Source organism: Bubalus bubalis, chromosome 6, assembly GCF_019923935.1.
Source record: "Bubalus bubalis isolate 160015118507 breed Murrah chromosome 6, NDDB_SH_1, whole genome shotgun sequence".
Taxonomy (NCBI): Eukaryota; Metazoa; Chordata; class Mammalia; order Artiodactyla; family Bovidae; genus Bubalus; species Bubalus bubalis.
The window spans coordinates 107971312-107984674 of NC_059162.1; the positions used below are offsets into that span (position 1 = coordinate 107971312).

Here is a 13363-nt window from a genome sequence, read left to right on the forward strand (position 1 = left end):
ACAGGTCGCCTCGGTACTCTTGGAAGCAGGGAGAAAAACATCAGTTCTGAATCCCTGTGCTGCGTCTAGCTCGCAATTTGAATTAGATGCTTGCCACCTTCTTTGACCCTCCATTTTGTCATCTGCAAAATGGGGAGTCGTCTGACTCCTTAGCAAAGGGTTGGGAAAGATTCTCAGTGGAAGGCATCTGAAGTTCCCACGTTTTAAAAGGTATTTGTTTTTAATTAAATGGAGAAATGACAACATATCAGATAGTGGAGGAACAGAGGGGAAATGCTAATGATGTGCCCACGGGCTGCCATCTGTGATTGCATTTTCTTTTTCCTTGGTGTCTCCAAACGTAAATGTAATCACAATCCGTGTACAATTTTGTTTAACAAGTCAGGTTTTTTTTGTTTTCCATTTGTCATATAGTTTGTAAATAGCAAACTGTAATTCAAATGGGCTTCCCTGGTGGCGGTAAAGAATCTTCCTGCAGTGTCGGACACTTTCACTTTTCTTATAAATAGCATTGCGAATGGCGACAGAACATCTTTCCTACCGCTGGGAGTGCAGGTTGTCTCTGTTTAGTAATTACTAGTTAAACATCCTTGAAAGTGAGTGAAGTGAAAGTTGCTGAGTCGTGTATCCGGGCCAGGCTCCTCTGTCCATGGAATTCTCCAGGATACTGACTGGAGTATCCAGAATACAGGAGTGGGTAGCCGATCCCTTCTCCAGAGGATCTTCCCAACCCAGCCTTCCGCATTGCAGGTGGGTTCTTTACCGTCTGAGCCACCAGGGAAGCCATCCTTGATAGGAGCTTTTCCCTAAGTTTGCTTTTGAAACTTGAATCTCCCGCCTCTCGAGACGGGTCACTAAGGCCCCGCCCACTTCGGAATCTTGTCACGTTATCTCCGCTGCAAGGGCTTCTGGGAGAGCGCGCAGCCGGAAGCGGAAGTCCCGGAGGCAAGTCCGTCATTTCCTTTGGGACAGGAGGGCAACGGACCTATTTTCCTTGGCTCCGCAGATCTCTCGGCATGAAGGAGGTGAAGAGCGAGCGGGAGCGGGGGAGCCGGCGAAGGCACCGGGACGGGGACATGGTGGCGATAGCGCCGGCGGTAGTGGTGAAGCAGGAGCGACTCAGCCCGGAGTCCGCGCCTCCGGTCCACCGCCGTCCGGATTCCTCCTGCGGTAGCCCGTCCCCACCGGCCGGCGAGTCCGGCCGCCCAAGTCACCGCGGGAACCGAGCCCGAGGAGGTAGCCGGTAGGTGGGAATCATCCCGGGGTGGGTCTTAGATAGGGCTCGTTGAGAAGGGAGGACAGGGCTAGCGCCAGAAACACACCTTGAACGAGGAACGCGACAGCTTGGACTTAATCCTAAAGCGATGGAAGTGACCAGTTGTGCTTGTGTGGAAGAATGTTTACTTCGGTACCTAATACTTGGGTTGCAGCTGGACGTTAAGCGCTCAATGCCTGTTGCGCAGTCTCTCGCCCCTTCATTTCTGTGTACCCAGCATTTCACCGAATATAGTCCAGTTGATAGCAGTGAAAATTTAAGTTGAAAGATTTTCCCCATCTGCCTGCAAATGGAGTGCAGGCGTTATCTTTTCAATTATCTGTCCCAAGAAGTTTACATATCGAGGGCCTAGGCAATCTACCTGATATTCTTGCGGGGAGAGAATGTCTCTTGATAGACACCTTCATTTATTCATTCATTCGACGTAGTTTTCAGTTCAATTCAGTTCAGTCGCACAGTCTTGTCCGACTCTTTGCGACCCCATGAACCGCAGCATGCCAGGCCTCCCTGTCCATCACCAACTCCTGGAGTCCACCCAAACCCATGTCCATCGAGTCGATGATGCCATCCAACCATCTCATCCTCTGTCGTCTCCTTCTCTTCCCGCCCTCAATCTTTCTCAGCATCAGGGTCTTTTCCAATGAGTCCGCTCTTCGCATCAGGTGGCCAAAGTATTGGAGTTTCAGCCTAAACATCAGTCCTTTCAGTGAACACCCAGGACTGATCTCCTTTAGGATGGACTGGTTGGATTTCCCTACAGTCCAAGGGACTCTCAACACCACAGTTCAAAAGCATCAATTCTTTGGCGCTCAGTTTTCTTTATAGTCCAACTCTCACATCCATACATGACCGCTGGAAAAACCATAGCCTTGACTAGACCGACCTTTGTTGGCAAAGTAATGTCTCTGCTTTTTAATATGCTGTCTAGGTTGGTCATAACTTTCCGTCCAAGGAGTAAGCGTCTTTTAATTTCATTGCTGCAATTGCCATCTGCAGTGATTTTGGACTGAGTACCTATTATGTGCTAAAGACCATTCTAGGTTATAAAATAATGTGGGAAAATATGCAACATTAAAAAAATACATACAAATGTGTAATATGTGGAATTTGACTTAAAATAGTGTAGAATTATATGCAGATAAAATTGGAAATGGTGAAGGGTTGGGGAAGAAGAGCGTCCTAGGTTCTGGGGCTGCAAGGGTGAACTTAGATGGTCTGCCTCTAGATGGTGCTCCTAGATGGTGCTCTAGCCCTGAGACAAAATAACAAGCAAATTTGGAAAAGCAGTCTCAGTTAGTAACAAGTATTTGAGGGGTAGGTTAATGTGATAGTGAGAGAGTGGAGGGAGGTGGTTTTCCCTGAGCTGCTGTCTGAAAAGTCTGCTATTTGACCTAAGACCTGAATGATAGGAATAATCTGCCTTGTTGAAGATCTAGGCAGAGGGAACAACCCATACACAGAAACTGAAGTGGAATTAATTGTGTTCTTCTAGAAATGGGGGTGGGAGGGGAAATCCAGTGTAGTAATCAAGGAGAGTGGTAGGAATGACTTTGGAGAGCCAGGAGATAGAGCCAGAGACTTTGCTGATAAATTGTGATTGTGTGGGGAAGGAGCATGGGGGGCTGTTGGTCGAGGGGAGAAAAAGAATCAGGCTGACTTCTAGGGTTTTTGCCTGAGGAACAGGGTGGATGGTGGCACTAATTACCCAGCTGGCAGAAAACAGAGGAAAAGTGTCTTGGGTGGTTGGGAATCCAGAGTTGTCATCTAAGTGAGAAGTTCCAGTAGGCAGTTACATATGTGGAAGACACAGGACCAGAAAAGTGAAGCTCCTGATTCTTTTAGCGTGATCAGCAAAGACATGGTGTTTGTGTTAGTTGGGTATGCCTGACACTTGGAGCTGTTTTGTATGAGGGAATGAAAGTTGAGATAAATGTGTGTACCATTTTCTGAACAGGTCCCCAGCCAAAAAGAAAAACAAATCCTCAGGGAGAAGAAGCAAGTCTCCCCGGAGTAAGAGAAGCCGAAGTCCTCACCACTCAGCAATCAAAGTAAAGCAGGTAAGTGGACTGAGATGTTTTCTACTGGCTCCAAACCTAGCACCTCTCCATCATAGCTAAAGTGTTGTGTGTGTTTTCCTGTATCTGCAGTGGGCTTCTCCAAAAACTGGGCTTTTTTTTTTTTTCTTTTTTCTTCTTTCTTTGTTAAACTTTTTATTTTGAGATAACGGTTGATTCGCATGCAGTTGTAAAGCAACAGTTTGTCCCGATAGTAGCATCTTACAGAATATAGAACAATACCCCACCCAAAATGTTGACATCGGTTCTGTCAAGATACAAAACATTTCCATCACCACAGGATCCCTCAAGTAGTTCTTTTATATCACACCCAGTTCCCTCCCACCCTTACCCCTCCAACTCCTGGCAGCTTCTAACCACTTCTCCATTTCTGTAATTTTGTTTCTTCAAGAATGCTATGTAAATAGAATCACACAGTATGTAGCCTTTCTGGATTAGCTTTTTCCACTCAGCTAAATTCTTTTGGAATTCATTTATATTGTTGCTTTTGTCTGTAGTTCCTTCCTTTTTATTGCTGAATGGTATTCAGTGGTATGGATTTAACCATTTGCCCATTAAAGTATATCTGGGTTGTTAGCAGTTTTTGGCTATTAGACATAAGACTGCTGTGTACACATTTCTGTACAGGTTTTTGTGTGAACATAAGTTTTCGTTTCTCTGGGATAGGTGCCCAGGAGTGCAGTTTCTAGATGGTATGGTAGTCGCGTTTTTTTTTTTTTCCCCCCTGCTGCTGCTAAGTCGCTTCAGTCGTGTCCAACTCTGTGTGACCCCATAGACAGCAGCCCACTAGGCTCCACCGTCCCTGGGATTCTCCAGGCAAGAACACTGGAGTGGGCTGCCATTTCCTTCTCCAATGCATGAAGGTGAAAAGTGAAAGTGAAATCGCTCAGTCGTGTCTGACTCTTCGCAACCCCATGGACTGCAGCCTACCAGGCTCCTCCATCCATGGAATTTTCCAGGCAAGAGTACTGGAGTGGGGTGCCATTGCCTTCTCCGTTTTTTCCCCTAAGAAATCAATTGTTTTCCAGAGTGCTATGTTAGTTTGCCAGGTCTTCCATAACAAAATACCATAGACTGGTTGCCTTAAACAATGGAAACTATTAATTTTCACACAGTTCTAGAGGGTAGAAGTCAGAGATCAAAGTTTCAGCAGTTTGGTCTCCTGAGGCCTTTCTCCTTGGCTTGCCTTCTCTGTTGGGTCCTCATAGTCTTTCCCTCTGTGTGCTCCCATCTCTGACTCACATGTTCTTTAACCACGTCAGCCATATTGGATTAGGGCCTTACTCATTTTAACTCAATCAGTTCTTCAAAGACCTTACCTACAAAAAATCTGGTTACAGTCTGAGGTGTGGGGGTTGAGACTTCAGTATATAAATTTGGAGGGGGCACAATTTAGTCCTTAGAGTGGCTATCCCTTTTTATAATGTGAGTGATCCAGCATTTGGTATTGTGACCATTTTGACCATTCTGACAAGTGATAGTGATACTGTGATTTTAATTTGCATGTCCCTGGTGGCGAACAATGTTGAGCATCTTTTCATGTGTTTATTTGCCATCTTATTTCCTTTTAGGTAAAATGTCTCTTCAGATCTTTTGCCTATTTTCTAGTTGGATTGTTTTGGGTTTTTTACTATCGAATTTTAAGAGGTTTTTGTTTTTTTTTTTTTTGGTAATATATTCTTAGATACCAGGCCTTTTTGGAGTGAGAGGTTTTCCAATATTTTCTTTCCGTCTGTATCTTGTCTGTTCATTCTCTTAAAAGAGTTTTCCTCAGAGCAAAAGTTTTTGATTTGTTTGGAGTTCAGCTTGTCTGTTTTTCCTTTTACAGATTATGCTTTTGGTGTTATGTCTAAGAACTTCCCTGACCCTAGAACCTGAAGATATGTTTTTTCTTTAATGTTCATTTAAAGTCCATGATCTGTTTTGAGTTTGTTTTAATATAAGGCAGGAGCCTTAAATCAAATTTCCTTTTTCGCCCATGGATATCCATTTACTCCAGCACTAGGTGTTGAAAGACGATTTTTCCTCCCTTTAATTGCTTTTGCTTTGTCAAAAATCAAAAGTGTGTGTGTGTGCCTTTATTTCTGGGTCCTCTGTCCGGTGCCATTGATCTGTCATTCTGCCAGTACCACAGTCTTGATTACTGTAGCTATATAATGTCTTAAAATCGGACAGACTGATTCTTTCACTTTCTTCTTTTTAAAACTTGTTGGGGCTTCCCTGGTAGGCCAGTGGTTAAGACTCTGAGGCATAGGTTTGACCCCTGGCTGGGCGGAACTAAGACAACACATGCCACAGGACATGGCCAAATAAATAAATAATTGTTTAGGAATTCTCGTTCCTTTGTCTTTCCGTATATACATTTTAGAACAATCTTGTTTATATCTATAAAAAAAACTTGCTAGGATTTTGATTGAAATTATATTCATCTTGTACTTTTTGAGAATTTTTAAATATGTAGAGTCTTCCAGTCTTTGAATATAGATGTGTCTCTGTTTATTTAGATCTTTGATTTCTTTTATCAGTGTTTCAGTGTACAAGTCCTGTATGCGTTTTGTTAGAGTTGCACTTAAGTAATTTTTTTAAGTTATCATTAAGTGATATTTTGAATTTCAGTATTTACTTGTTCATTGCTAACACATAGAAGTATGATCAATTTTTGTATGTTTATCTTACATCCTGTGACCTTATTGAACTCATTTATTTTGCCTAAATAAATCCCAACCTAAAACTTGGGATTTTCTACATATAGTCATGTCGGCACAGGGGCAGTTCTGTCTGTCTCCCTTTACAAAGCATGTTCATTTTATTTCCCCTTGCTGCATGGCTGGGACTCTGGCACTGAGTTGAGCAAGAGCAGTCAGAGCAGGCACTCCTGCCCTGTCCTTAGTCCCCAGGGACAGGCGTTCAGTCATGTCTTGTGCTCTTTCCTATAAGTTTTATTTAATTTTTGACAGTGCTGGGTCTTCATTGCTGTGTGTGGACTTTCTCTAGTTGTAGTGAGCAGAGGCTACACTCTTGTTGTGGTTTGCAGGCTTAGTTGCCCTGTGGCATGTGAAATCTTCCCGGACCAGGGATCAAACCCATGTTCCCTGCATTGGCAGATTCTTAACCACTGGACCACCAGGGAAGTCCTCAGTCTTCTCTTTAAAGAACCTCTGGGTTACAAAGTGCAAATAGAGACACTGGCATTAACAAAATGGATTTGCCTGTGAATTTGAGCCAACTTCTGCTACCTAAAAAGATTCAGAGCCAGTCTTGATGATCTGTTGTATGAGTTGGTCAGCCATCACCTTCATTATCTCAGAATTCAGCCGCTGGAACCACAATACCCAGATCAAACCTCTCAAACCACTTGTAGCTTTGTGTGTGTGTTTGTACAACTTGCCACGGTTATGATTTAATAATTTTGGCATGTTAACATTTTGTAGATTTAAAAGGTACAGTACGTAGCCTGTTAGTTGGATACATTTATAAATTGTTATACGATTGCCATGGAAGCAGTATTTACCAAGTTACATCATTATAGAGTAGTGTTACTGTCTATATTCATTTTTCTGGGCATTAGATCCCTATCTATGGCTTATTTACTATTCGTTACTGTTAGTACCCTTAAATACCATCAGTCTTGTCCTCCCACCTCCCATCTCCTAGTGACCACCATTTTACTCCCTGATTGTTTATATATATATAAATAAAGGAGCTTCCCTGGTGGCTCAGACAGCAAACATTTGCCTGCAGTGTAGGCGACCTAGGTTTTATCCCTGGGTCAGGAAGATCCCCTGGAGAAAGGTGTGTGTGTTACACTTTTTTCAGCTTGCAGATTTTTACCTCTGGTTTCTAAATCAGCAACTTATAGTAAATCCTGGGGCCTATCACGTGGAACTGTTTTGTGATTATTGTTACTTTGGAGTGTCTTAGTTTGCTTATCTATGCTAACTTCCCTTCTGACCTCAAATAATCTCTTAAAAAGCTGACTTTGTTTGTATCAGCTAGAAACTTGGAAATGGTTCTCAACAGAGGGAATTGAGGACTTGATAGGCAGTTGAAAAATCAGTGACTTTCACCTGGATTGTAAGAGCACACACGGCCTCTGACTTGTACTTAGAGATATTCTTTTCTGCACTACTCAGCCACCATTAAAAAAAAAAAAAAGTTCAACACAGAGTTATATTCAATATAATTTAATAACCTAATATGGAAAAGAATTTGAAAAAGAATGTGTCTATGTGTGTAACAGAATACTTTGTATATGCCGGAAATGAATACAACATTGTAAATCAACTATATTTCGGTTTGTTTGTTTTTTTTAAAGGAGGTGGGGGACAGGATTGTGGAAACCTGAGGAAAAAATTTGTCAATTGCTTATTCATCATCATAACACGGAAGTCTGTAAAATAAAAAGTGAGAGGATGATTTACATAGTATATGGTTACTTCTGTCATTAGCCCCAGAATCACACCCCTCCCCATGAACAAAAAAACCTCCTTAATCCCCAGAGGTCACCATTTTAATAGTTTGGTATTTATACTTCAGCGTTCTATAATGCTTATGTTCTCTTCTTTTCCTTTATATGTTGGTGTGTGTGTGTATTCTGTGCAAAGATGTTAACAAAAAGAATCATATTGTATCTGTTATCCTACTTGACTTATCAATAGTTGAGAGTGTATGTTGAAATGTTAGTTATTTTGTGTTGTCTGGTTATGTAATTTGTCATATTCTCTTCAAAGTTTCTACTGATTTTGCCTAGTATACATACATGTACTAGAAACGAAGACAGAATCGCCCATTGGATTTAGCAACATGTAGGTCATTGGTGACCTTGACCAGCAATTTTAGTGGAGTAGTAAGGGTGAAGCCTAATTGGAGAATTAAAAAAAAGATGGAAAAAGAATTGGGGACTGAGTAACACCAAACTCTTTTAAGGAATTTTACTCAGAGAGTGAAGAAATAGAGTGGAAGCCAACATGGGAAATGGGCTTTGGAAAAGAGCAGACGCCTGTGCTGACAGGGGTGGTTCAGTGCAGGTCAGGGAAGTAGACTGTGTACAGGAGAGGCACGAATCACTGCAGAGATACTCTGGATGAGAGGGAAACTCCCAGGGCTGGGAATCAGCTTTAGACAGAAGCACAGATAGTTTCCTTACAGGCAAAGGAAGGGAAAACAGTAAATGGGTGTAGATACTGGTAGGTGGGCAGACATAGAAAAGCCCTTCTGAGTAAGTAAGAGATGTAGAGGGCTATGTAGGGAGAGAGGGAAGGGCTGAAACAGTCATCTGGGAGGAGGAATAGATCAAGAAAATGTAGGGTGGTTGCTGGGCATCATTAAGGAGGCTTGGGTCATGCTTCTGAGGTGGGACCAAGGTGGGACCGTCAAGATGGCTTGTGCTTTTCTCTTGCTGCTTCGATGTGCTTGATGCTGGCTGTGGTTTTACCAGGACAGTGCAGCATGAATGGCATGGGACAGGGGATTGAGGGAGTGATCATACTGCTTGACCCTGGAATTTCAGTTAGAGGGGAACGGAAGAGAGCACATCAAGAGAGTGAGGGACTGTGCAGAGGCGAGAGTATCAAAGGCTGGGATGAGTCTTACTGGGATGATTGTTAGAGTTGGGTAAAATGCGAACTTGGAAGATGGGCAGACAGAGGACTGCTTGAAAGTGAAATTATGGAGGGGCTGCAGTTATTAGAAGTGAAAAGGTCTGTGTAACCATGAGGTGAGTGGCTGAGGAGAAAGGAGGTGACAGATAAGATAATGGGAAGAGAGAAACGCGAAGAATGGAGAGGTCAGCATGGTACTGAAATCAGCAAAGGTAATGCTGGAGAGAATGACTTGAGCTAGAAGTAAAACTGGTATAAAGTGAAGGGACATGATTTAGGATTAGTAAATGACAGCAGCGGTGAGAGTAATGGGTGACAGTGGTCTTACATGAGATTCAGTGCTGCATCTTTTTAGGGAAAAAGAAAAAGGTGGGGAATGTTTTAGAATTGGCAGTGAGAAGAAAGGGCAATGCCTGCCATATGTCCAGGCCTGAAGATGGCGGGGGCTGAGGGGAGGTCAGAAGGAGAAAACCAGCTCCTAGAGAGAGCTGTGGGGGAACAGTGTGCTCAGGCAGAGTGAACAGAGACAGGAACTATCTGAGAAGACGTGGAGGATGTAGGATGGTTTTGCCAAGCTTCCCATTTCCAGAAGAAATAGAAAGTACAGTGGCTTTAGGAGTTGAAAAAGGGTGGAATTTGGGGGCAGAATCCATCATATACAGAGCCTTATGGGAATTAGAGTACAAGGGAGGTGGAGGTGATGGCCCGGAGCCTGTGACTTCTTACAGTGACTCATTTAATCAGGGATAAAGGGGGTAATTCCATGAATCAAGGCAAGTTGGAAGTGAGATGACCATTATATCTACTACTGTGGGCAGGAATCCCTTAGAAGAAATGGAGTAGCCATCATGGTCAACAAAAGAGTCTGAAACGCAGTACTTGGATGCAGTCTCAAAAACGACAGAATGATCTCTGTTTGTTTCCAAGGCAAACCATTCAATATCATGGTAATCCAAGCCTATGCCCCGACCAGTAACACTGAAGAAGCTGAAGTTGAACGGTTCTATGAAGACCTACAAGACCTTTTAGAACTAACACCCAGAAAAGATGTCCTTTTCATTTTAGGGGACTGGAATGCAAAAGTAGGAAGTCAAGAAACACCTGGGGTAACAGGCAAATTTGGCCTTGGAATACGGAATGAAGCAGGGCAAAGGCTAATAGAGTTTTGCCAAGAAAATGCACTGGTCATAACAAACACCCTCTTCCAACAACACAAGAGAAGACTCTACACATGGACATCACCAGATGGTCAACACTGAAGTCAGATTGATTATATTCTTTGCAGCCAAAGATGGAGAAGCTCTATACAGTCAGCAAAAACAAGACCGGGAGCTGACTGTGGCTCAGACCATGAACTTCTTATTGTCAAATTCAGACTTAAATTGAAGAAAGTAGGGAAAACCACTAGGCCATTCAGGTATGACCTAAATCAAATCCCTTATGATTATACAGTGGAAGTGAGAAATAGATTTAAGGGACTAGATCTGATAGAGTGCCTGATGAACTATGGACAGAGGTTCATGACGTTGTACAGGAGGCGGGGATCAAGACCATCCCCATGGAAAAGAAATGCAAAAAAGCAAAATGGCTGTCTGGGGAGGCCTTACAAATAGCTGTGAAAAGAAGAGAAGTGAAAAGCAAAGGAGGAAAGGAAAGATATAAGCATCTGAATGCACAGTTCCAAAGAATAGCATAAGAAATAGATAAGAAAGCCTTCCTCAGCGATCAATGCCAAGAAATGGAGGAAAACAACAGAATGGGGAAGACTTAGAGATCTCTTCAAGAAAATTAGAGATACCAAGGGAACATTTCATGCAAGGATGGGCTCGATAAAGGACAGAAATGGTATGGACCTAACAGAAGCAGAAGATATTAAGAGGAGGTGGCAAGAATACACAGAAGAACTGTACAAAAAAGATCTTCATGACCAAGATAATTACGGTGGTGTGATCACTCACCTAGAGCCAGACATCCTGGAGTGTGAAGTCAAGTGGGCCTTAGAAAGCATCACTATGAACAAAGCTAGTGGAGGTGATGGAATTCCAGTTGAGCTATTTCAAATCCTAAAAGATGATGCTGTGAAAGTGCTGCACTCAATATGCCAGCAAATTTGGAAAACTCAGCAGTGGCCACAGGACTGGAAAAGATCAGCTTTCATTCCAATCCCAAAGAAAGGCAATGCCAAAGAATGCTCAAACTACCACACAATTGCACTCATCTCACATGCTAGTAAAGTAATGCTTTAAATTCTCCAAGCCAGGCTTCAGTAATATGTGAACTGAACATCCAGATGTTCAATCTGGTTTTAGAAAAGGCAGAGGAACCAGAGATCAAATTGCCAACATCCACTTGATCATCGAAAAAGCAAGAGAGTTCCAGAAAAACATCTATTTCTGCTTTATTGACTATGCCAAAGCCTTTGACTGTGTGGATCACAATAAACTGTGGAAAATTCCGAAAGAGATGGGAATACCAGACCACCTGACCTGCCTCTTGAGAAACCTATATGCAGGTCAGGAAGCAACAGTTAGAAGTGGATATGGAACAACAGACTGGTTCCAAATAGGAAAAGGAGTAGGTCAAGGCTGTATATTGTCACCCTGTTTATTTAACTTCTATGCAGAGTACATCATGAGAAACACTGGGCTGGAAGAAGCACAAGCTGGAATCAGGATTGCTGGGAGAAATATCAGTCACCTCAGATATGCAGATGACACCACCCTTATGGCAGAAAGTGAAGAAGAACTAAAGAGCCTCTTGATGAAAGTGAAAGAGGAGAGTGAAAAAGTTGGCTTAAAGCTCAACATTCAGAAAATGAAGATCATGGCATCTGGTCCCATCACTTCATGGGAAATAGATGGGGAAACAGTGGAAACAGTGTCAGACTTTATTTTTTTGGGCTCCAAAATCACTGCAGATGGTGACTGCAGCCATGAAATTAAAACACGCTTACTCCTTAGAAGGAAAGTTATGACCAACCTAGATAGTGTATTAAAAAGCACAGACATTATTTTGTCAACAAAGGTCCATCTAGTCAAGGCTATGGTTTTTCCAGTGGTCATGTATGGATGTGAGAGTTGGACTGTGAAGAAAGCTGAGCACCGAAGAATTGATGCTTTTGAACTGTGGTGTTGGAGAAGACTCTTGAGAGTCTCTTGGACTGCAAGAAGATCCAGCCAGTTCATTCTAAAGGAGATCAGTCCTGGGTGTTCATTGGAAGGACTGATGCTGAAGCTGAAACTCCAGTACTTTGGCCACCTCATGCAAAGAGTTGACTCATTGGAAAAGACCCTGATGCTGGGAGGGATTGGGGGCAGGAGAAGGCGATAACAGAGGATGAGATGGCTGGATGGCATCACCGACTCGATGGACATGAGTTTGAGTAAACTCCGGGAGTTGATGATGGACAAGGAGGCCTTTGCGATTCATGGGGTCGCAAAGAGACAGACATGACTGAGCGACTGAACTGAACTGAACTGAAAGGGGATAATGAGATTAGCTCTGGTGAACTCAAGGCAGATGGTGGTGGCAAGCTGGTGAATGTCTTGAAGTAGGAGGGATGGGTGTCTGAGGCTCCCTCCCCCTTGGTACTTGTCTTTGGAGGTTAGGAAGTCTAGGAAAACTGGGTCTGGCTCTGAGCAAACAGACTCCTACTTGACCTCTATGGATGGTAGGGAGAAGGCCTTGAGGCAAGGGCTAGGGATGGGGGTCGGTGAGGAAGTGGGGGCAAGGTCCCAGTCCTGATGCTCGGGATTTCCTCTCTACCCCTTCCCAGGAGAGGAGCCTCACTTCATAGTGGCAGGTCCCCCTCTTGAACTCTGATACTTTAGCTATAAGATTAGTAAGGATAAACCTATTTTCATGTGTTCATTAGGTATTTATTAATACTTCTTTTGAAAATTGCTTATTACTATCCTTTCCCCATTATCCTACTAGGCTGATTTTCAGTACTTTTTTAAAGAAGCCTTGGTATGTTTCTTCATTTCTTCACATCTTTAAAAAATATATCTGTTACAATTGACCCTTGGACAACATGGGTTTGAGTTGCACTGGTCCACGTATATGCAGATTGTTTTCAATAGTAGAGGCTGCAGTACTCCGTGTCCTGGGTTGGTTGAATTTGCAGGTGCAGACCCTCAAATACAGAGGGACCACATATAGAGAAACCATATATACAGAGGGCTGACTACAGCTGCCTGGAGGGTTGGTTCCCCTGTGCCCCAGCCCCCTCATTGTTCAAGGGTCAGCTGCAGTAAATTTTTACAGGTTTCTTCTTATATAATGCTTAATTTTATTCCTAGGTATTGAGTAATCTTTGTTACTGTTGAAATAAGATCTTTCAAAATTACTATTAATACATTTTCATTTCTGGCATAAGAGAAAGGTAGCTTTTTTCTTTATGTAATTATCTT

The 13363-nt window shown here is 42.9% G+C and overlaps 1 protein-coding gene across 2 annotated transcripts in view; it reads left to right on the forward strand.

Annotated features, from left to right (window-relative positions):
* The window catches only part of SNIP1 (Smad nuclear interacting protein 1), a 17313-nt gene continuing 3950 nt past the window's right edge, over nt 1-13363 (forward strand). Inside the window, exons 1-3 of one of the 2 annotated variants that reach the window (XM_044945240.2) lie at nt 1-210; nt 1007-1243; nt 3231-3333. In XM_044945240.2, the coding sequence (XP_044801175.2) occupies nt 1017-1243; nt 3231-3333 (330 nt within the window). In that variant the 5' untranslated portion in view covers nt 1-210; nt 1007-1016. Of the gene's footprint in view, nt 211-937; nt 1244-3230; nt 3334-13363 lie in introns of those variants that run through there. The other variant, XM_006077569.4, reaches the window with a different exon arrangement.